This window comes from Vombatus ursinus, unplaced genomic scaffold, assembly GCF_900497805.2.
Source record: "Vombatus ursinus unplaced genomic scaffold, bare-nosed wombat genome assembly UNPS02014774.1, whole genome shotgun sequence".
Taxonomy (NCBI): domain Eukaryota; kingdom Metazoa; phylum Chordata; class Mammalia; order Diprotodontia; family Vombatidae; genus Vombatus; species Vombatus ursinus.
Genome location: NW_020954552.1, coordinates 19,988,222 through 20,012,867, shown reverse-complemented (window position 1 = coordinate 20,012,867; position 24,646 = coordinate 19,988,222). Strand labels below are relative to the sequence as shown.

Here is a 24,646-nt window from a genome sequence, read left to right as displayed (position 1 = left end):
GGAAGGCTGAAATTGTTTCATTTTTGTCCTGGTATCCCAGTGCCTAGCACAGTGCCTTATACATAGTAAGCACTTAACAAATTTGGGCTTGTGGATTGAATGGTTGACTGACATAATATTTAAACTTTCTTAGACAATCTTTTTTTAAGTTTTATATGTTTTTAATATAGAAGTTCAAATTTAAGTGAATTTATTTTATTTTTCCCAAAACTAACAATTATATGGGGAGGAAAATACCAAGGAAAAAATAACTCTACATAATAATTTTTATATATATGTGTGCATATATATTGTGTATATATAAATATATGTATATATTATATATCTATATTATACGTGTGTGTGCATGGTTACACACACACACACACACATCTCACTACATTTCAATGTTTTCAAAACCTCCTCTCCTGAGCATTTGTTCCAGCGCTCCACAAATGAATAACATATTAACAATTCACATTTACAAACAGTTGTGTCTTGTTTTCAAAGCGCTTCCCTTATAATGAATATTATTCTACATTAGCCCAGACCTATAATTTCATTGGTAGAGGAAAATTCACAATAAAAAAAAACTCTTCTACTAATACAGGTTTTCACTTTTTCAGGAACCTCTAGTCCTAACAAATTCCCTGCAGCCTGAGAAGTGACTTGCCCAGGGTCACACAGTCTGAACAAAGATCTCTGTAACAAGCAAGCCAGTTCTTTATCCACTATAACCTATATAACCCTGTCTCCTGGTGTGGGAGTAGCAGTAATAATAACAATAATAATAATACTTGTATTATCTTATTTGATTCTAATAGCAACACTGTGGAGTAGGTGTTATTTTACAGGTGAGGAAGCTGAGGCTGAGAAAGGTTAAGTGACTTGCCCAGAGTTACACAGACACTAAGTATTGGAGGCTGCATATGAACTGAAGTCCCTTCCTGAATCAAAATTGAGTGCCTTAGCCATTGCCTCTCAGGAGGACCTACTATGCACCATGCAGACTTAAGTCACTTTCTGGCTGGAACCTAGAATATATGTTATTTTTTTTCCACTTAAAAAAAATTCTGAACTTGGGGCAGCTAGGTGGCACAGTAGATAGAGCACCGACCCAGAAGTCAGGAGGACCTGAGTTCAAATCCAGCCTCAGACCAAACTCTTGACACTTACTAGTTGTGTGACCCTGGACAAGTCACTTAACCTCAAATGCCTAAAAAAAAAATTCTGAACTTAACAAACATAAAATAAAAAGTGCATTTCCATATATGCTATTGATCCAAAGGACGGGAATTGTACATAAAATTGAATCTATTATGTAGAGTTCTACCTCTTTTTAAGAAAGTATGTAACAAATCCATTGGGTAACTTCCAAAGCTACTCTTCTTGTCTATAATTCACTCCTTCTGGCCTCCCCTCAGTTATCTTATCATTTTTTTTAAAAAAAGTCCATCCCCTCTCCCCCAACCTTTCTTCCCCACTCCATCCCAAATTAAAAAGAAAAGAAAAACTCTTGTAACAAATACGTATATTCCAAAAAAATCCCACATTAGACATGTCTAAATATGAGTGTCTCATTCTGCATCTTGGGACCATCACCTCTCTGTAAGGAGGTAGAATACCACACTTCATCATCAGTACTCTGTTGTCATGGATAGTCACTACATTGACCAGAGTTGGTTTTGTTTACATTATTGTTGTTATTGCATAAATTATTCTCCTGGTTCTGCCCACTCCACTCTGCATCAGTTCATATAAGTCTTCCCAGGTTTCTCTGAAACAATTTTTTCCCCATAATTTCTAATGGTACAAAAACATTCTATTAAATCTGTATCCCATCATTTATTCAACCATTCCCCAATTAGACACAGTTCTTTACCACTACAAAAGAGATTCTCTATGTTTTTGTACATGTAGATCTTTTTCTTCTTTCTTTGATCTCTTAGAGGTATAGGAAATGTAGTGATATCACCAGGTCAAGGGATGGACTGTTTAGTCTCTGAGGGCATAATTCCAAACTGCTTTCCAGAATAGCTGGACTAATTCACAGCTCTGCCAAGTATAATTAATGTGCCTATTTTCCCAAAGTCCTTCTAACAACTGTCATTTTCCATTTTTGTCCTCTCTATCAATCATATGGATGTGAGGTTGAACCTCATAGTGGCTACAATGTCCATTTCTCTAGTTATTTGAAGCATATTTTCATATGGATATGAATTGCTTGGATTTCTTCCTTTGAAGACTGCCTTTCATATGCTTTGACCATTTATCAGTTAACAACACATAACTTGTTCAGGTCACTGAAATTCTACTCTCTGCATCTTTGTCACAGAGATAGATGTATCAGAGCTGAAAAATATACATTGTTGAAATGAAGACTCTAAGACCTAGTTACTTAGTTAGATTTTCATCTTTTTTTTTTAAGATTTCAGTCAGTCAAATGTACCAATACCTGTACGTATGTGTATAAATACGCGTGTGTATGTATATATACACATATATTCACATGCATTTATATACCTATGACAATATCAGTATTACCATATTGAGCATAGTGAATGAAGCTCCTTGGAAGCAGAAGCTTTTTTTGGCTTTGTGTTTCCAATGTCTAGCACAACACATAGAAGCACATTACAGGGTTTTTTTTAGTAAACATTTACTATTCAACTGAATTGAATATAAAGTACTTTTCAAAAAAAAAATCCTGAACAATCCAATGTTACCTGCAACAATATTTTTTCCTCTAAGTTATTCCCATCCATCTACCTTGGGCCAATTCATATGCAATTCATTTGTTGCTTAGAAACAAGATTTGTTTTCCTACACTGTCAATCCACCTTACCCATTGCCTTTTAGAAGTGAGATAATGGATCTCCTTGGAACCAAGTAACGTGCCTTTCGCCTTTTTCTATTCCTTAACCATAGCCCACAGTCAACAGTCAACTAATTTCAGTTCAACAAATGTGTATTAAACATCTTCTATATGTAAGACTGTGCTATATATCGGAGTTGTGTTGGGCACTGGAGGCATTGTATACATGATGATGATAACAATGACAATGACAATGATGATATTCCCATCTAGCAAAACTCCTGAGTATCTTCTCATTATCTGTTTATTCACTCTGTTGATCCAACTGATCTCCTTGATAAGTCTGTTTGGAGAAATATAATCCTGGGACCACTTAGGGGTGGCTAGGTGGTGCAGGGGTTGGAGTGCCAGGCCTAGAGTTGGGAAGGCTAAACTGCATGAGTTTGAATATGGCCTCAGATACAAAATGTGTGACCCTGGGCAAGTCACTTAACCCTGTTTGCCTCAGTTTCCTCCCCTGTAAAATGAACTGGAGAAGGAAATGGCAAACCCCTCCAGTATCTTTACCAAGAAAATCTTAGAGGGTCACAACTGAAATGACCGAACAATAATCCTGGGACCATCATTTGGGGCTCAGTGAACAGTGATTTTGGTACATTCATAAAAGCAGGATAAAATATCATATGCTTCACCTACCCCTCCAGTCTTGCTAAGAAAGTTTCTGGAGATAATGTGCATAGCCCTAGACTAAAGACCAAAGGCATGATAGAAGTCAAAATGAAGATTACAAGCCCAAGTAAAATAGTAGACTGAGTTCAGGCTGACATAAAGCAGTACAAAAGCATAGATTTAACCAAAGCTGAGGGCTAATTGGCTAACCAGATATGGCCATGGGTCTGATTCATAAAAGAGCTGAAAATAGCAGCAGGAACTGTGGGCTACAAGAAGCTGAGACTCATCCTCTTGGGGGAAGAGGCTATGTAGAAATTCCAATTCAGAGGAAGACCAGGAGATGGAAGGGATGAAGATCAGCAAAGGAGCAAAGGGAGCAGCACAGCAGAAGACCAGCAGACAGCAGCAGTGGAGACAAACTCAACAGAAAAAAAAATGCACATGAGCAGAGGGGCAGAAGATGGCAGTGTATCAAGGGAAGCAAAAAATGGCAGTGTTGGGGATGGGAATGGAAATCCAGCTAGGATATAGACTTTTTTGGGGGGGAATGAGGCAATGGGGTTAAGTGATTTGCCCAGGGTCACACAGTTGGTAAGTGTCAAGTACTTGAGGCCACATTTGAACTCTGGTCCTCCTGCTGACTCCAAGGCCGAGAGTTCTATCCACTGCACCACCTACCTGCCCCTGGGATATAGACTTTCAAGTATGATTTTTTTCCTGACCAAGTGTTCCCTCTCCTTCCAATCTGTAGTCTAATATAACTCCATTTGTATGAGGGTGGGGTAGGATTTTCCTTGTCTTTTATATTGCTATGCTGTTTAATTAAATGTCTTATACTTTGAACAAAAGTGTCCTCTGCTTGGTCTGGTAAGAGAAAACAACAGTGGGGGCTCATGAGCTACAGTTTGGAATAGTTAAAGACTCAAAGCATTATTTGATCTTAGCATTACTTTCAAGGGGTCAGATTTGGGAGGGACCAATGCTATACTCGTTTTCTAAAATCCCAAAGAGAAACCACAATTTCAAACCAGAAAAAGTCAGCATTCAGGAGTAACTAAGTAATCATTCCAGTTTTATTCAGAACAGTGAAAAATAAATGTGGATATGTTTTGGCAATTAGAAATGAGGTGTTTTTTATATATGTGTATATGTGTGTGAATATATATATATATACATATATACACACATATATATAATATACACACATATATATGTATATACACACATACATATGTGTATGTGTATATACATATATGTATATACACATGCACATATGTGTGTACACATTCATGTACATATGTGCATGTATGTGTGTGTGTAATTCTAGAAATCATATATATATATATATATATATATACACACACTCAAATGTATCTGGGACTCATTGATATGAATGTGTCTTCCAGCAAGGCAGATCTCACCCCATCCAAGTGTGCCCATCCTGTTGAACTCTTGGCTATGAGTTCTTCCTTAAGTTCACACAGGATGTCTACTCTACTTTCTGGAAATATTGCTTACTTCCTCCTGAGATCATGAGGATACCTGTGGAGTCCTTGGCCTTTTCACCTGTCATCCTTCACCCTTCCCATGTGACCAGTCCATCTTTTCTTTTGATCAAACATTTTCCCAATTATGTCATTTACTCCAATTCTTTAAAGTTCCTTGTTACACCGCAATATGCTTGTGTTCACCACAAATCTCTCCATTGTTCTTTCTGTGATACTAATTTTTAATTCTTCTGAGGCTGTGAGGTTCCATGACTACAGCTATAATGCAGCATCTCAAGAATATTGGTATTAGATAAATAAATCTTTATTCCTTGGAAAAAAATTGGAACCATTTAAGAAGCTTTGCGATTTCCCAAGAGCAAGCTAGCATGATCTGTTTTTTAATCCTAGGCCCAATATTTTTTATCCATTTGTATCATCTGTCCAAGATATATATACTCCATTGTTCATGAGTACATGGGTGTGTGTGTGTGTGTGTGTGTGTGTGTGTGTGTGTATGTGTTTGTGTGTGTGTATGTATATGCTTTTAGTATACTATATGCTATACTATATGTACTTATATACTATACTATATATGCTACATATATACTCATATATTATGTACTAATATTATGTACATTATATTACATACTAATTGTATACTAATATTACATACATGGGCAGCTAGGTGGTATAATTGGTAAAGTACCAGGCCTGGAGTCAGGAAGACTCATCTTCCTGAGTTCAAATCCAGCCTCAGACACTTACTTACTAGCTGTGTGACCCTGGGCAAGTCACTTAACCTTGTTTGCCTCAGTTTCCTTATCTGTAAAAGGAGCTGGTGAAGGGAATGGCAAACCACTCCAGTATCTTTGCCAAGAAAATCTCAAATGGGGTCACAAAGAGTCAGACATGACTGAAAAACAATTGAACACATACATACATATTCATAAACAATAGAGTAAAATAAAAATGTGGAGCCAGAAGGGCCAGTTGTGACCATATCTCCAAACAATCTCTCATGTTCCTGATGAAGAAATTGTAGACTGGATAGGGGAAGTGACTCATCCAGGGTGTTATAGCTAACTGTAGCAAAGCTTCCAAGGTCAATGCTCTTCCTTGTTGCCATTTTGCCTCTTAAAATTGAAACAGAAATGAGTCTTTACTAGGATGGGACACATAGTTGAAAGAGCATTGGATTTGTTGGAAGACTTGGGTTTGAACTCAAACTCTGTTCATTAATACCTGTGTAATCTGGGGCAAGTCAATTAACTTTTCTAGACTTTAGTTAAAAGGGAAGAGGTTGAGCTACGTAATAGTTAGAATTATTTCCAGCTCTGAATCCCACGAGACAAGAAATCAGATAATACTGTTTGTTATAGAAACTCTGTGACAAGAATCAGGTCCACCATCCTCTTATTTCAAATGAGCCTATCTGCCTTGTTTGATGTGAAAAACCCACAGCTTTACCTCTTTTGTTGTTGTTCAGTAGTTTTTCAATTGTGTCCGACTTTTCTTCTTGCCAAAGGTACTGGAGTGGTTTGCCATTTCCTTCTTCAGCTCATTAAACAGATGAGGAAACTGAGACAAATAGGGTTAAGTGACTTGCCCAGGGTCTCACAGCTAGTAAGGGTCTGAGGCCAGATTTGAATTCAAGAGGATGTGTCTTCCTGATTCCAGGCCCTGTGCTCTATCCACTATGGCACCACCTAGCAGCCTTTATCATTAGTGAATCCAAATAGCCTACTCTGTGACCTTTCCAACCAAACCCATTATCTAGCCAAGTCCATTGTCATGATACAAACACCCACAATTCCTAGCCTGAATGTAGAGAAGATGGAGTATATGAATGAAGGAATATGCATAGAAAAAGGTGTTCTTTCATGAAGTCACACCCAAGTAAATAAACAGAAGGCATCAACTGGGATCACCCTATTGAATATTTATAAATATTGAGTGTCCTACCCCTCCTCAATGTCAACCCCTCCCTGCACAAAGTAAGAAGTCTAGTTAATGAATTGACTCAGCAGTAATTAAATTAACCAACCAAAGAAAAAAATACAAGTGGTCTCCTGCCCCTGGGTATTTATCTCTGTCAGTGTCAAACAAGAAGAGCTCTATCTATCATCTTTCCAATCATTCTTTATCCTTTTCAATTAGGGAGTGGACTTCTGGAGTTGTTTGCCCTTTATAATCACCTTTGGCTAATTTTTCACAAGCTGAAGCTAAATATAGTTTACCAACTAAATATAGATGACCGAAGTAGCTAATGATCCTGAAAAGGTGCAAGATGTGTAGTTCATTTTTTCCTTTGTTTGGCTTTAAGCCCCAAGAGACAAATGACTGATTTATGGAGCTCTGGAATCTACAGAAAGTACGATTTAATAGGCCAAGTGGGTTCCAGTCATATGCTGTAGAGCTTTAGCTAGTTTGGTAGAATGGAGTGCTAACTTTAAGACATAAGACCTGGATTTGAATCCTGCCTCTGACATATAAAGGCTGCATAATCAAGAGCAATGACTTAAACCTCTCCCAGGATCAGTTCCTCATTGGTAAAGTGGGGATTATAGTATTAACAACAATAATAGTAATAATAGCAGCTAACATCTATACAGTGCTTACTACATCCCAGGCCCTGTGCTAAAAGCTTTACAATTATCATACATGATTTCATTAGATCCTCACAATAGTCCCGGGAGGTAGTTGCTATGATTATCTCCATTTTTACAGATGAGGAAACTGAGGCAGAGTTAAGTGACTTGCCCAGGATCATATAGCTAATAAGTGTCTAAGGCAGGATTTGAACTCAGGTCTTGACTCCAGGTCTGGCACTTTATTTAACAATCCTTATGGAGTTATGAGGAAAGCACTTTACGAATATGAAAGTGCTACAGAAATGGGAGTTATTATTAACCCTTATTATCTTATTAAAAGGGCATTTTAATGATAATAATCAGTCAAAATCCAAAGCACTTTAAGGCTTACAAAATGCTTTTCTCACAATGAATTGGTGGTTAAGTGACTAGCCTTAAGTCAGACATGCAGTAAATGTCAGAGCTGAGTTTTATCCCTTTGATCGATTGTTTGCCTGAGCCCACAGCGCTTCAGTATAATCACCAGTCACCTGTCAGGTTGACTACCGTTTGTACCACCAATTGATTAGACTGAGAATCGCATGAAATTAATTCCCACAAAGTGAAAAAAATATTCTGGGCACCCTGCTTTTGGAAGGACATCAATGGGCTGGAGGGTGACCAGGATGGCAAGAAGACAGAAAACATTATCATCCCCAAGTTCTTGAAGAGCTGATGCATGAAAGAGGGGTGGCCCTGAGAGCAGAAGTAGGTGTGATGGTTAGAAGCTTAGAGGGTCATAAATTTAGAACTGGAAGAGAGCTAATTTTATTTTACACATGGGGAAGCTTTTGAGAGTTTTGAAGGATTAAGCGATTTGCCCACGGTCACACAGTTAGTAAGCACCTGAGGCAAGATTTGTACACTGGTGACCGTCTCTCAAATTGCAGAGATAGATTTTGTCTGGGTGTAGAATTGTCCAAGGAGTAGCTAGGTGGCCCAATGGACAGAGCACTGGGCCTGGAGTCAGGAAGACTCATCTTCCTGAGTTCAAATCTGGACTCAGACACTTACTAGCTGTGTGACCCTGGGCAAGTCACTTAACCCTGTTTGCTTCAGTTTCTTCATCTGTTTAATGAGCTGGAGAAGGAAATGGCAAACCACTCCAGTGTCTTTGCCAAGAAAACCCCAAATGCGGTCATAAAGAGTCAGACACGACTGAAAAATGACTGAACAACAAGAGCTATCCAAAAGTTGACTGAGTCACCTTGGGAGGGAGTCCCTCCTCACTGGAGCTTTTCAAGGGGAAGCTTGAGAGCACTAGCCAGAGAGGTTGGAGAAAGAAGTCCTTTTCAGTTACAAGTTGACCTAGATGGCCTCTGACATGCTTCTTGACTCAGATTTTTTGAACACAGGTCTCTTGAATCCAAGTACTGTGTTCTTTCTACTTAAAAAAAAAATCCCTATTTGCTTCAGTTTCCTCATCTGTAAAATAGGATAATCATAACACCTACCTCCAGGCTCATTGTGAGGATCAAACGAGATAGAATTGTAAAGCCCTTAGTAGATGTAGACAGTCCCTGGCATATAATAAGCACTGTATAAATGTTAGCTAGGATAGCTATTTGCTCCAGAATTTCCAGTTCCTCCAGTATTTACTTCTAAATTGTTGTTTTGCTAAAAGTTTGCTGTAAATCTTAGGGGAAAATCACTAAACTCTGGACCCTCAGAGGTACTTCAAACATGCAATCCTTTGTTGGCTCTGTGATCTCACTGATGTGGGTACTCCCTCCAATGGCGCAAATCGCAACCCATCAGCACTTTCTCACCCATTGCAACTCTTGTCTACCCTCTCCTGCAAAGCTCAAGCTGAGGAATTTCCTCTACATTTCTTAGGCTTGTGCTGTGACCAGTGGTTCAGGTGAGGCTGTATATCTGTCATTCCCTGACTCCTTACTCATGACTGGCTGACCTCTTTTCCAGCCATACTTCTGGTGCCCTCCTTATGCTGTTTCCCTTGTGCAATTCTTTCTTGGTTTTATACACACACCCACACACACACACACACACATATATATGTATATGTGTATGTATGTATATATATATATAAAATATAAATATTGGTTATATATATAAAATATAAATATTGGTTATATATATAATATAAATAATATGTTGCCCCCTACTTATGCCTCCAATGCCCTTTTGGGTGACAGCTAGGTGACACAGTACATAGAGTGCTGGGGCTGGAGTCAGGAAGACCTGAGTTTAAATCCAGTCTCAGACCCTTACAAGCTGTGTGACCCTGGGCAAGGCACTTTACCTCTATCTGCCTCACTATAATAATAGTGCCTGTCTTACAGGGTTATTGTAAGGAACAGATGATATTTGAGCCTTGCCACACTTTGTACAGTGCCTGACATATATAGTAGGTGCTTAATAAATGCTTGTTCCCTTCCCTTCCCTCCTTTAATTCTTCTGAAACAAGGATTCCATGACTCATAGTCACATGGCATCCCTCAAGGAATAGATGGGCCTTTAGTTCAAGGAGAAGCTTGGGGTCATCTAAAGCAATGCACTATTTTCCAAAGGCAATCTGGCTCACCCTTTGTGTCCAATAATGTGCCCACCTCATTTTCTAACCACAGTATCTATTCAAGATATACATAAGGTAGACCAATTCTATGGCTTATCTATTCAATGTCATATCATGGTCTAGACCAGCAATTCTCAAACTTTTTGATCTCAATACCCCTTTATACTCTTAAAAATTATTGAAGACCCTAAAGAGTTCTGGGGGGGGGGCTTATATCTATCAATATTTAACTGTATAAAAAATTAGAATATTTTAGAATTATGAAAATTATTATTTGACCTCAGGGACTGCCAGGGTTCCTCAGACAACACTTTGAGAACTGATTGTCTAGACACGGGGGTGGGGAAGTTTGGATGCAGTCAAAAAGCCATACTTGAGGACCTAGAGGGCCACATGTAGCCTCAAGGCTACAGGTTCCACCCCCCTGGTAGAGTGACAGTAATCATGATTCATCCAGTTGGTTTTTCCTGTATGAATAGTGGGTTGTATGATGAAGGCTTGAAAAAAAAAACACCTTCAAATCTTATTACTACACCCCTCCCAAGAAGAAGACTGAGAAAACATCAATAACTACCAACCTACATACCATTTTCTCCTTGCTTATAAAAAAATTTTTGAGAATAACCTGCACATACATTGAGGATATTGTGGATTAAGATAGAATAAAGGAATAAATAGTTAGTCTCTTGCAAATAATATTCCATACTATACCATATCTTTACCATCACATAATTGAGAATATAAAATTTCATTGTTCTAATTGTTGGTTGATTATTCAAAAAAGTATTATTTGTCAACTGTTTAGAAAAAAAAAACTAAAGGTTTTCCTCCAACAAGGTGTCTCCCCAAACTACATAAGATTCCTTAAAAGATTTAATGGAAATCATTTGTTGAGTGACCCTCTGATCGTTAATATCAGATGAAGCATAAAACAGGTAAATGTATACCCCACTCTCAAAGGAGTCATGGGGAAGAGCTGCTACAGAACCCAAATATCAGGATTCCCTATGGATGCTGAGGTCCAACAGAGGTTTATGTTTGTGGAGGAGATTGCACTGTTTGCATCAAGCTCTAGAACATTTCAGAGCCTACTGAGTGAGATCCATAATCCTCATAGGTAAAATAAAATAATACAGTGCTATTGCAAATATATATAAAATGATGCCTAAGGAATTTTTACCATTTATCCCTTCGGGTTTGGAAACCATAAACCATAGCCCGAAGAATCCAATCTAAACTCGTAATATGACAGCCTCTAATGGCAACATCAGCACATTGGTATGATTTACCCACCTACAGTGACTTGTACAGGCTCATTGTTCTGTGACTGCCTTTCTTCATTTTCTGAGGAGTCTTGGCTAGAGCTCAAGTTGTGTCTTTTCTTAAGGTGTGCTACCACAAAGAAACATAATCCAATGAGCACTATCAAAGGCCCCATTATCTGGAGAGACAGAAACCCACACGCCTGTGTCTTGGCACTGGAAGCGTCTGTGTCATTAAAAGGTGGCTGAGGCCATCCTGAGTTACATCCAGGGACCCAAATGCCCAGCACACTAATCAGCATCCCGCTGGTTAAAAACAAGAATCCAAAGATGAGGAACTGGGCAAACTGACGACTTTCTCCGCAAATAAAGAAGCTGTCCGGGTCAACCTGGTTACCTTGCAGCTGCCTCTCTCTGAGCTGAAGTTTTGCCCTGGAGCGGGCCAATATGATTGCTCCAAGTCCAATCACAGCGCATGAAGGCCCCACGATTTTCAGGACTGTGCTGCAGTCAGTCAGGGTTTCGTACTGGCAGGTTTGGAAACCAAAGATGGAAAGCAAGATTCCTGCACATAGTAAGACGACTCCAAACACAAAAAGGAAAAAAATGATTTTGCTGATGCACCTTCCGTTCACATCCCCACCAGGTTCAGAAGCAGTAGCTGGGGACATCGCAGAAGTATCCCTTCTCACGAAGGGAAAGGGAATTCTGCCGATGGAATCCTGAATGCCGCCAGCCCTTGGGAGCTCTGAAAATAAATAACAGAATTTAAGAAGTGCACGCATCTATCCAAACATTACGTCCTTCCCCACTGTACTTTTCCCTCTTGCCAGAATGTTTCCAGTCCTTTCAGAACAGAAACCCTTCCTCTTTTTGAGTTTGGGACTTCACACAGGTGAACAACATCTGAAGGAATTTTAGAACAATGATTTGGCATATCAATCAGAAGGCCCAACACTCAGAAATTCCCGAGTGGAGATTTCATGGAGATACACAAAAAAAGAAGAAGTGGAGTTTCAATGGTAAGGAACAGAGGCTTTCTTTATATCTTTCTTTCGTTCCTTCTTCCTTGCAAAAGCTGGGTGCAGTTTTTCACACCAGAGGATCAGGGATTTAGACCTGGAGGAGACTTTGGGGATCATCAGGCCGGCCCCTTTGTTTTGCAGTTGAGGAAACTGACCCTCCGAGAGGCCTGAGGTCAGGCCAGGCCATAAGTTGGAGAGAGAGGCTCTGAAGTGATGTCCTCAGAAGGAATATAGTACAGTGGAAAGAGCCCTGAGCCTTAACTTTGGTGCCCATCACCTGTGTGGCCTTAGGCAAATCAATTCACCTCCGTAGGACTTAGTTTCCTCATGTGTAAAATGAAAGAGTTCAACCAGAAGGTTTCTGAGGGCATTCCCAACTCTGTTGTTGTTCAGTTGTGTCCAACTCTCCATGACTTTATTTGGGGTTTTCTTGGCAGAGATACTGGAGTGATTTGCCATTTCCTTCTCCAACTCATTTTACAGATAAGGAAACTGAGGCAAATGAGGTTAAGTGACTTGCCCAGAGTCACACAGCTAGTAAGTGTCTGAGTCCAGATTTGAACTCAAGAAGATGAGTCTTCCTGACTCCAGGCCCAGCGCTCTATGCACTGTGACGCCACCTAGCTGCCCTAGAGCTATGATTCTCTGACTCCAAATCCAGGGCTCTTTCTACTGGCTCCTGATTTACAAGCTCATTCCCTGTATATAAACCCTCATAGAGATACACAGAATTTTCCCAACCTACAAATGTCACATTTCCTTATTACAATCACAAGTTAAGTGTATAAATGTACTTATATTACTCCTTTCCATTATATATGTTTATATTGAAGGTATGACTACACTCATTGCTGGTTCAGCAGTTTAAGTGAATTCCTGCAATGGGCAAGAGGTTAGGCTGGACTGGAGGTATCAGACTCCTGGCCAGCAAAACTCCCAAGTACGTACAATTTGAACCAGATTAAAATGTAATTGGGAAATGTATGATAAACTAAATGAAAATACAATACAATACTGATAATGTTAATCTAAGGTTTTCTAAGTCAATATGAAGGGTCATTTCTATTTCAGTTGGACTAGAAGATCTTTAAAATCACTTCCATTTCTTAGGTCCCCTGGTCAACTTATCCAAATAGTTGGGTTGCCTTTTTTGGGGCAGTTATTGAATTTTCTTCAGTAATAATCAGTGCTCCTTAAATTCGAATTGAATTTAAAAAAAAAATAAATTCAAATTGAATTGAAACCAGCCAAAATGGTGGTCCTGATCCAGCTCTATGGGCATGGCCTGAAATGACATATTTGTCATCTTGGACCCAGATAGCTTCTCTATTCGTGGAAACAGCCACCAGTTTTCTGGCATGAGCACGGAAAGTCAAGTGCAGGTAGGTGAATCAGAACCAGCTTGGTTTAGATGGAAAGGAGCCTTTGCACTCACATTTTTGAACCAAGCTGGTCATATTTCAGCAAAAAGTAACTGAGATTCATTTTAAAATGAACAACTGATACAAAAATCACAACTTAAAGGTACTATTTAGTACAACAAGACCATGAGTAGGAGAAAAATATGCAAGAAAAATCTACTAGGAAAAATTGCTGCTCTCCAAAGCCACTCAAACCAACATCTTTATTAATGTAGAGGACAGGTATTTTTGTGATAAGAATTGTTAGCATTTATATTGTCCTCTTAAAATTTGAAAAAGCACTTTACGTGTTATCTCATTTGATTTTGGCTGTTTTTGTAATAATCATAATAATAGCTACTACTAGCTAGCATCTATGTAGCTCTCTTAAGGTTTGCAAGGCATTACTGTATGTTATCTCATTTGTAAATTGTTAGTGGCAGCTATATGATACAATGGATAGATCGATGGACCTAGAGTCATGAAGACCTGAGTTCAAATCAGGCACTTAGTAGCTCTGTGACCTTGGACAAGTCATTTAGCTGTTGTTTGCCTCAGTTTCCCTATCTGTAAAATGGGGATAATAATAGCACCTCCCTCCCAGGGTTGTTGTGAGGAGTAAATGAGATAATATTTGTAAGGTTTTACAAACCTTAAAGAGCTACATAAATACCTATTACTATTACTATTACTCTTCTTCAGCTTTTTTTTTTTTTAATCTGCTTTTAGATTGCAAGCTTATTTATAGATAATTTTATTACTGGGCAATTCTTAAAAGAGACCTCTTCCAGATGATTCTCATTCTTTGTCATAAAATATATAATATTCAAATGCATTCCAATTTTCAGACATTATAAGTTGTTGTTTCAAGCTTCCTCAAAGAAGGCAAGATGTTTTCTAAGTCTTTGACCCACTCAGGGTCTGTGACATTATGAGGTAATTAAAGAAGTAAGCATTAAAAACCCAAGTCAGACTGACACTGAAATCACAGTAGTGTAAATTAATGGAAGGTCAGTTTGGGAAAGGAAAACATATTGGGCAGTACTTTTCCAGAAAAAAGCAGAGATGATACCTACTAGGAAGGATGATAGCAGAGAGTAGTGGAAAGCACCCTAGATTTAATGATGGAAGTCTATTTTGTGCTAAACTCAGCCATTATCTACTACTTCTCTGACCTTAAGTATATCAGTGGGTCTCATTTGTAACAATAAAAACTCCTAAGTTTCCCCATCTGTAACAATAAAAACTCACATTCATTTACATAGCACCTAATAGTCTGTATAGTGCTATCAAAGGGAGAAGAACAGTGGGCTGGGAGTCAAGATACTTAGGTTCTAGTCCAGATTCTTCAACTGACTACTTGGATGACCTTAGACAAGTTATTTTCCTTCCCTGGGCCTCATTTTCCTCATCCATAAAATGGAGATGGCACAAGATAACCTGTAAAGTCCCTTCCAATTCTAAGTGTCTAGAATTCTAAAAATAGTTATTCAGAATATTAAAAAATAAAGAAATTCTGATCTCAAAGGATAAAAGAGAAAGTTCTGACCCATACTAGATGGTCATGCAATTCAATTGAGGTCCATATGTTTAAAAAGACTGTTCATTTTCTTAATTCTCTCAGAACTACCCAGAGAAGAATATCCAAAACTTTCTGTTTGGTGTTTATGGAAAAAAGGGGGGGTGGCAAATCCTCCACTAAAAAATTTTAAGGAGTATTCATTTTATTTTGCATACTCCTAACTTGGATGATCACTGAAATCTTGAAAAGGAAGAAATAGGGGCAGGGAAGGGAGGGAGGGAGAGACAAACAGAGAGACAGAAACAGACAGACAGAGAGAGGCACATACTGAGAAACAGACTGAGGCATGGAGATAGGGAAGGAAAAAGAAGAGGAAGAGAAGAGAAATCTCACAGTAGGCTCTATGATTTCTTTCTCCATGGCATAGCAACTGGCTTGCCTACTAATTCCCCTGCTAAGTTCCCTTTTAGCTGGCTTCCCTAGCTTCCTTCGAGTCCAAACCTCAGTCTCTTCATCTACCGGCAACCTCTTCCAATTCCTCTTAATCCTAGGGCCTTCCCTCGGATGATCATTTCCTATTTATCCTGGATGGAGCCTGTTTGCACATAGCTGTTCGCAGGTTATGTCCCCCACTAGAGAGTGGGGACTGCCTCTTGCCTTTAGTGCTTAGCATAGCGTCTGCCGCGCGGTGGAGGCTTAATAAATATTTATTGGCTGATTGAAGCAGCAGCCATACGATTTCTTATTTCGGTAACCTTCACTTTTACACTGATGGGACTTGAGAGCAGAATAGAAAAAATGAATTCCTCGAGGACCGAAAGCTAATATCTTTCCTGTACCTCCCTCCCCAACTATTCCCTAAAAGCATCTCCCCATCAACATCTAGCCCAGGCCAAAAGGTGCGAGATGAAGATTGCAAATCTTATCAATTAGTTAATAAGCCTTTATTAAGCACATACTAAGTGCCCATCATTCTGCTAAACGCTTTACCAATATTCTCTCCACTGGTCGTCACAATAACCCGGGGGGATAGGTGCTATTACTATCCCCATTTTACAGTTGAGGAAACTGAGTAACTTGCCTAGAGTCATACAGCTAATAAACGCCTGTGTGTGAATTTAAACCGAGATCTTGTTGACCCCAGATTCAGTTCTCTGACCATTGTGGCACCTAGCTGTCTCACACACACACACACACACACACACACACACACACACACACACACATACACAAATGCGAGGCGATCCCTGCCTGCCCTCAAGGAACTTAAATGTCCGCGTTCAAAGATAAGCAAATGCAGGGTTATATATAGACAATAAATACACAGTGATTGGTCAGGGACCACTAACATCAGAGAGGAATTCGGGAAGGGGCCCTAGTCCGTGAGATGCGATCATTTACCCTGCAGGAAATTGATTTATAGCTTTACAGCCCTCGTGACTGGCACCTTCAGTTGGCCAGCACCCACAATAGCCCAGAGCCACTTTTTAGTCCAAAACTTTGCAGCAGTGAGACAAATTAAAGGTGAGCGAGTGAATCCTGGCTGACTCAGCCGAGTTCGGGCACAGGCGAAAGGGGGTCCCGACACTCCCAGGGTAGGTTTGGCTGGCTGCTAGTCCGCGGCCTGAGTGAGTCCCTTACCTGAGCACATAGCCTGGGGCCAGACTGCTCCACCCCGGGCGCTCAGAAGACCGAGCGCTCCTGAGGTTGCAGCCCAGCTAGCCAACTGGAGAGCCGGAGGATCTCTCTGAGCACAGCAAAAATCTTCAGCTTCTTCCTCCTCGCTGCTCCGTCCAGCACTTCCCTTTCGGACAGGGCACAGCGGCACAATGTGTCTATATACGCGCAGTCTTCTTGTCCGACGCTTTAGCACCCCCCTCTTTGTATCTAAAGCACAGCACACCTGGGCAGGCTGGAGACAGAAACAGCAAGAGGCCGGTAACTGAAGCTTTTATTTCGAGGAAGAAGGAGGAGGAGGTTTGGAAGGCTGCAGGAGGCAGGTGAAAGGAGGGGCGAGCTCGAACTGGCCACCGCCGGGTGGTGCCCGGGAGCAAACAAGTCTCCGAAGAGCCCTCGTCCCTTCCTCGGACAAGCTGGTCCAAAGTGACTCGGAAAACTAAGGAAGGAGCAGGAAGAAGGGGACGGTGGTGCTCTTGATATATGTAATCCAGAACCCTTCGGACCGGTCATTTCTAAGGCAGGGCTCAGAACCCCGCCCAGTGACCTTGAATGGCCTGGAGGCGGGGGCAGACCGTAATTGCCGCAGCACAGCCCCATCCCCAAGAGGCCTTCAGTGGCCTCTATCGGATTCCTCCATCCCCAATGGGCTCTAAAGATCCGGGCTACCCGGACCGGGAGCTCTGCAAGCTTTGATCTTTTTCTCCCCTCCCCCAGGCCTCCCCCAGCTCCCGCCACCACCACCCCGCTCCGTAATCATCTGATGGGACTTGAATTGGGGCGGGAGAGGGGAGGCAGGAACTAGGAACAAAATGAGTTTTCTCGGGCAGTACGAGACCAGATTCCTCAAATCCAGGGTTCGCCCTGAGGCTCTGAATGTGAACCTGCAGAGCCATGCTGCTCCGCCTTTACTTCACCAGCGCGCATTCCCCCTTCGCGAGGCTGGTTTGGAGATGTGCCCGCCACGGTTTTCTCCTCAGCCTTTACTCCTATGCTTTTAGGAACAGGTTGTCACCGTTGCCGCCTACCCCTTGTGGTTACTCAATCCTCCCCAAACTGGTTTGGGGTTCACCTAAGAACACTAGGTGAGGGCAGTGGAGCAGGCTACTTTCCAAGTGGCAGCATACATTTGCAGAAGAAAATGTATATTTGGGGACAGGAAAGTGGACAATCGAGAGTGACACCCTCCGCCTCCAACCTCCCCTCCTCCCCTTATCCTGCAAATCCACTAACTAGCAACAAACTTGGGATTAAAGCATAGAGATCATGACTCCTGGCTCTGGGCCCTCTGTTCTAGCCAGCAGGCTAGGTTAAACGCCCCCTTCCTTAGAAATAGAGTTTTTATTAGCATTTATGGAAAGATTTCATGCCCTATTTATTTAGGATTAAATTCCTTAACAGGAAGGACCTCGTTAGGTTTTTTGATACCTCAATCTACCCCCTAGAGTGTTTCACCTTCTCTCTACATTTCAATTGTTGGAACACTCTGTTTAATACATATACTGTTGTTTGGCCAAGAATTAAACGGTGATTCTTCTCCTGAGACATGTGCTGTACTTGAACTAGAACGTTTAGATAGAGAATTTGAATCATAGTTCTACCAGAAACTTGTTCTGTGGAACTGGAAACCTATTCCTGTTTCCAAAACAGAAATCAAGGCTTTGTGGAAGGTATGACGAGCAGGGCTGGACTGGGCATAGCAGATGCACCCCAAAGGTGCCCTTGAGTGTGTTGGGAGAGGGGGGAGATTCTTCCCCAGGCTCCAGTCACCAGACAAAATATTTGAAATTTTATCATTAGAGATAAAGTCCTTTAGTTTACACACCTTTTGGAAATACAGGCGTGCCTGAGATAGATGATCCTGTTTTCAGTCGTTTAAATCAAGCATATCTTAGGGTGAAGTGTGAATTAGCTAATCACATACCTTTCTTCTGTGGAAGCTAAAAGAGATCAGGGTACCTGGGAATGAGACTTTTGAAGGGGAAAGATAAGAAGGGTGGGATAATTTTGGAAACTGTCCCAAGGGAAGGGAGTAGAATAAGCATTTATTAAGCACCTATTGTGTTCCAGGACAAATATAACTTCATTTGTTATATTTCATTTGAGGCCCCCAATAATTCCAGACCTGGGTAGGGAGGTTCCTGAGAGAGAGGGCACTTAGGGGCTGGGAACACAGAAGGGAAGGGGGAATGTAAACTTCATGTATTTCACAATATTTTTCTATCACTGATGTCAAGTGTGAGTTCTGCCACAGCCTGGCCATCCCTGGATTACTGGCCTAAGTGTGGGCAATAATCATTTAAACTTTATTGCACTATTTATTGAATCTTAGAATTTTAGACCTGAAAAACACTGAGAGAAACTGAGGCTCAGAGGGATTAGGTGACTTGTACCAGCTGCACAGAATCACACATAGTACCTGACACAAAGTGCCACTGATTGATTTCACTTTGTTCTCACCTTCTCAGATTCTTGACTTTCAGCTGTAGTGTATATTCCTAGGGGACAAGAGAGCAGAAAAAGTTCCTTGTGTGGTACTGTATAAACTTTGTAAATGTAGCACCTGTAGGTTTTTCATGGACTTAAAAAAAATAAAAATGCACTTTATTCATCAGCTCATTGTGACATCACTTCATGTGTAGAGTTAGTGTGTGACACCTAATTCATGCTAGACTAGAGGAGAACAATCAGAATCAGAGAGCTTTTTTCTTCTTCATGGTTCTAGGAATTAAAAGTACCTAAGGGCTTTTCCTCTCAAAATGGCACAACCCAGGAGAAGCAAGAAAACAATATACATGACAATTACAGCAAATGTAAATAGCAGAAATGAAACTAAATATGATATAATTAGCTAAGCTGAAAAGGACCTCAGAGGTCATTTAGTCCAACCCCTCATTTTACAGATGAGGAAGCTGAGGCCCAGAGGAGTTACATGATTTAACCAACAGCACACAGTTAACATAGTAACATAACCAGGATTCAAACTCAGGTCCCATTACTCCAAGTTCAGTGCTGTAAGGACCCTTTCCACTGAACTTTCAAAAATATAGGCAAGGTCAACCCTACTTCAGGCTGTTGATGTAAAAGACTGGGAAGACATGAAAGGAGCCAGCAGTTTCCATCATGTCTCTATTCCTAGCTTACTACTCTAGAGACTTCAGGGAAATTTCCCCTTGGGTGAGATCAAGGACCCTCTGTCTTGGTTGAGCTGAGTTACCTCATTCCCAACGAGACAGCTCCTTCACTCTCTATTGTCTGGTATATGTTATCTTAGTTATACCTTCTTTGATTTCTGTTTGGCTATGATTTGGATAAATAGGCAGGAAAAAAAGACAGAAAGATGGAGAGAGAGAGAGAGAGAGAGAGAGAGGGAGGGAGGGAGAAGAAGAAGGAAGGAGGCAAACTTGGGAGATGTAATTCTGTTTTCAGCTTTAGATCTTAAGGTAAGCTATGAATTTGTTTGTCACATCTCATTCTTCTGTGAAAGGGTACCAAGGAAATAGGTACCCTATCTGAAAGATAGGGAGGGGAAGGTAATTTTGGAGTCTGGCACAACACTCAGGGATTGCTGGTCTAGGAAGGTTGGTGTTGTAAACAGAGGGAGAGCACTTTGGGGCTGTGAGTGCAGAGGAAAGAAGAGAGAAGTTTGTGAATACAATCTTTACCTATTCCACAAAGGGATCCAGAACCTAGACCTTCTGACACTTGGCCAATGAATGACCTCCACCAGGAGGCTCAGCATTCCAGGAACACCCTACTGAAAATGATGTCGCTTTTAAAATGGAATAAATTGGGTGAAAATCAAGCATTATTATTATTTTATTTATTAAAGATGGATGGCTATGGTATTGATTCATTGTAATAATTTAGACTCTGTTGGCTAAGTAGATTAAAGTCATCTTTTGTTAGGGAGAGAAATTTCCTGGTCATAATGGCAAACACCAAGAAATGTCAAGTTCTGAAATAAGCGGGAAGCATGTGCAGCTAAGCTAGAGATAAGCAACTTAGATCAAATGGTTCTGTGCTTCCCCAATATGTAGTTTTGCTAAATGGAAATTCTTTCTGCACAAATGGCCTCCTTTTCTTCTCTATTCACTCATTCCTTTTCCAAAAAGGAAGCTAAAATACTTCAAAACCCTATCCAAGGGAGCCTTATATGAACTGATACAAAGTGAAGTGAGTAGAACCAGATCATTGTACAGTACATAATAATAGCAATATTGTAAGCATGATCATCTGTAAAAGACTTAGCTACTCTGATCAAGACAAAGAATCCTAAAGAGAATTCCAAGAGAATTCTAAAGAACTCATGATGAAAAATACTATCTGCCTCCAGAGTGACATATGATGAACCCTGAGTGCACATTGAAGCATGCTTTTTCACTTTGTTTTTCTTGTGTGTGTGTGTGTATGTGTGTTTTCTTTTGCAGCATGGCTAATATGGAAATATGTTTTGGATGACATCATATGTAATATTGCTTACCTTATCAAGAGGTTTGGAAGGGGTTAGAGGAAAGGAGAGAATTTGGAACTCAAAAATTTTTTATATGTATGTTAAATTTTTTAATTTAACTAGGAAATATATATATATGTATATATATATATGAATATGTATGTATTAAAAAGAAAGACATCCTCTCCAAGACTGACAGACCCTTGAGGACACTTAGTTGCCTTAGTGGCCACCAAATGACTTGAAGTCCTGCACTCAAGAATGCTCTGGCTGGCAGAACACTAAGGGACAATCAGATTAGCTGCCATTTGGGTGATTTGTAGTTTGAATTGTTTGTATTTTTTGGAGCACTGTTTGAGGGAATTAAACCATTTGAAGATTTGTCAGTAGTCAAGTAGAAAGCAAAAAAATCAGAAAGGACAGAAAGCTGAATGAAGGGAGTGTTCTTATCTCAGTAACAGACCCATTCTTGAGAAATGCTCATTCACTTGACTTTATAATCTCTATTGTGAAGACTTCTTTCACTGCACTAGGAAAGTATGTCCATACTTAGGTACTTAGGAAAACAGCGCCAGACTAAGGCAAAGATATAGGCAAAGATCAGACTCAGGGACTGGAGGTTAAGAAGCAAAGCTAGGAATAGCCTCAAGGAAACAGTGTGGTCTATTTAGGGGGTGGGGAATAATTCTGCTTCATAGCTTTCTAGTTTTCAAAGCACATTCTTTACAACAAGCTTGTGAGGTAGATGTTGTAAGTATTATTATCCACATTTTATGGAGGAGGAAACTGAGGCTCAGAGAAGTTAAATTACTTGCCCAAGATCACATGTACCGGCCACGCCGACCTTATGCCGGCCACGCCAAACACTCCTCCTATAAGGAGCAGGCTGCCAGAGTCATACTCACTCACCAGTCTTCGGTCCTCAACTGGATAAACACACAGAGACGAGCCATCAGGAGGCGCCAACACCAGAGCTTTATTCAGAAGCCATCACAGCAAGGCCAAGCAGGAAGGCCAGAGCAACAGAGCAGGAGCAAAAAGAGAGGGCGTGATCTGACCACCTCGTTCCTTAAGTACCTACTTAGCCCCTCCTCCCCAGCCCGCTTACTAGCCAATGATTGTAGGGTCAGATACTGGAAGGGGCTGTCTGAGTTTAGCGCACCAAGGGAGAGGGAGTGATGCAGGAGGCTAGGACCGGATACAGGAAGGAGGCGTCTGGGATTAGTGCATAGACAGAGTACGTGACCTAGGAAGTCAGAAAGGACACAGGAAGGAGGCGTCTGGGGTCAGTGCTACACAAAGGGACCCAGGAAGTCAGGAAGGTCACAGGAAGGAGGCGTCTGAGGTTGACGTTGTATATAGGGAGGGGACTAAGCAAAGGGAACTCGTTCTCTGCCGTCCCACTCCCACGTGGCACCGCCCCTTGCCTTAGGAGCACAAGCTCCGGCTACTTCCTTGCACCCAGCTTATCTCACATAGCACTGCCCACTGCCTCAGGGCTTCTCCGTACCCAGCCCATCCCAGTTCACCACGACTCCGCCTACCACAGCCCCTGCCTCGACTTCCAAATACCCAGATCTTACCCTAATCTTGCCACAGCGCCCACCTGGCAGTTGCCAACATCAGACAGTCCCTCACAATCACACAATAAATATATGTTGGTTTGTCAGTCAGTCAATAAACATTTATTAAGTTCCTATGATGTGGCAGGCACTGTGCCAAGAGTGAGAGATACAAAGAAAGGCAAAAGACAGTCCCTGCCATCAAAGAGCTCACAGTCTAGTAGGGGAAACAACAAGTTAACAAATATGTACAAACAAACTATAAATAAGATAAATAGGACATAATTAATAGAGGGAAGGTACTAGAATCAAAAGAGATTGGGAAAGGCGTCCTGTAGAAGGTGGGATGTTAGCTGGGACTTGAAGAAAACTGGGGAAGTCAGAAAGCAGAGATGAGGAGGAAGAGCATTCTAGGCATGCTTTTTCCAGTATACCCTGCCTGTTACCTCCATGGGGAAAAGAATGGGGAAAGGAGGGGAGGAGTGAAGACAAGCATTTGTTAAGCACCTTTTACTACCAAGTACTGGGCTAAGTACTTTACAACTATTACCCTATTTGATCCTCACAAAGACCCTGGGAGGTAGGTACTATTATGATTGCCATTTCAGGGTTGGGAAAACTGAGGCAGACAGAGGCTTAAGTGACTTACCCAGGGTCACATAAGGAGTAAGAGCCTGAGCTCAGATTTGAACTTAGGTCTTTCTGAATCATGGTCAAGTGCTGTAACCACTGCATCACCTCTGTAGTGAAAATATTGGACATAAATAAAAGAACTGTAGGTACAAACCTGACTCCATCCTTAGTGACTCCACCCTTACTGGCCTTGTGACCATGGACAAGTGCATTAGTATCTCTCAGTTTCAGTCTCCTCATCTGTAAACTTTGGACAACAGGGACTTTTAGTTTTTACTTCATAGCTTTGTCATTGGTTAAGCACTTTCTTCACTCTAAAATAGGCTTTCTTATTGCCTCACCTTCGGTCTGACGTCATGCTCAGACTGCAGAGGGTTCGGGCAGGACCCTCGAGGGAAATATGGGGCAAAAAGGAACAGCCCCTAGGATCCGGAGAACCCTATCTCCAGTCTAAAATGGCTACATTGAGATCTCCCACTATTGCAGTATTGTGTATTCCTCATTGTAGTTTGGCTAATCCCTCCCTGGAGGGCCAACACACAGGTTGTCAGGTCTGCCACACCCTTCAGCTCCTGGGCTAACATTTGCTTTCACTTCATCTTGTCTGTTTCCAGGCAACCATACACTTCCCAGGCATTTCTGATCCATGTTTCATGTGGGTACCCCACATCTAGCACCCCTTGGTGGGTTGCCTTCCCCATTTTAATGTTAGTTCCTTGAGGGAAGGGATTGTCTTACTTGCTTGTATGTGTATCACCAGCACTTAGCATTGTACCTGGCACATAGTAGGTGCTTGATAAATGCTTTATCTGTCTATTTGAGTTTTGGGAAGCTATGTTATGTCACTTGGTTAGATTGAATGTTAATGTTGTTTAATTGTCTGGTGTCTTTGATTGTGATGTGGCTTCTCTGATTATCTCTTCTGCTCATGCCTATTTTCACTCTTCCTTGTTGGAGAACGTGATTGCTATCACTGCTTTTTGGACTTCA

The 24,646-nt window shown here is 41.0% G+C and overlaps 1 protein-coding gene across 2 annotated transcripts in view; it reads right to left on the bottom strand.

Annotated features, from left to right (window-relative positions):
• TMEM171 (transmembrane protein 171) overlaps positions 1 to 17,504 on the bottom strand; it is a 30,216-nt gene extending 12,712 nt beyond the window's left edge. For both annotated transcript variants that reach the window (XM_027864269.1, XM_027864270.1), the window contains exons 1-2: positions 16,973 to 17,504; positions 11,416 to 12,132 (exon numbers count right to left, since the gene is read on the bottom strand). In XM_027864269.1, coding sequence (XP_027720070.1) covers positions 11,416 to 12,132; positions 16,973 to 16,982 — 727 coding nt within the window. In that variant the 5' untranslated portion in view covers positions 16,983 to 17,504. The remainder of the gene's footprint in view (positions 1 to 11,415; positions 12,133 to 16,972) is intronic.
• Between the last annotated feature and the right edge of the window lie 7,142 nt (positions 17,505 to 24,646).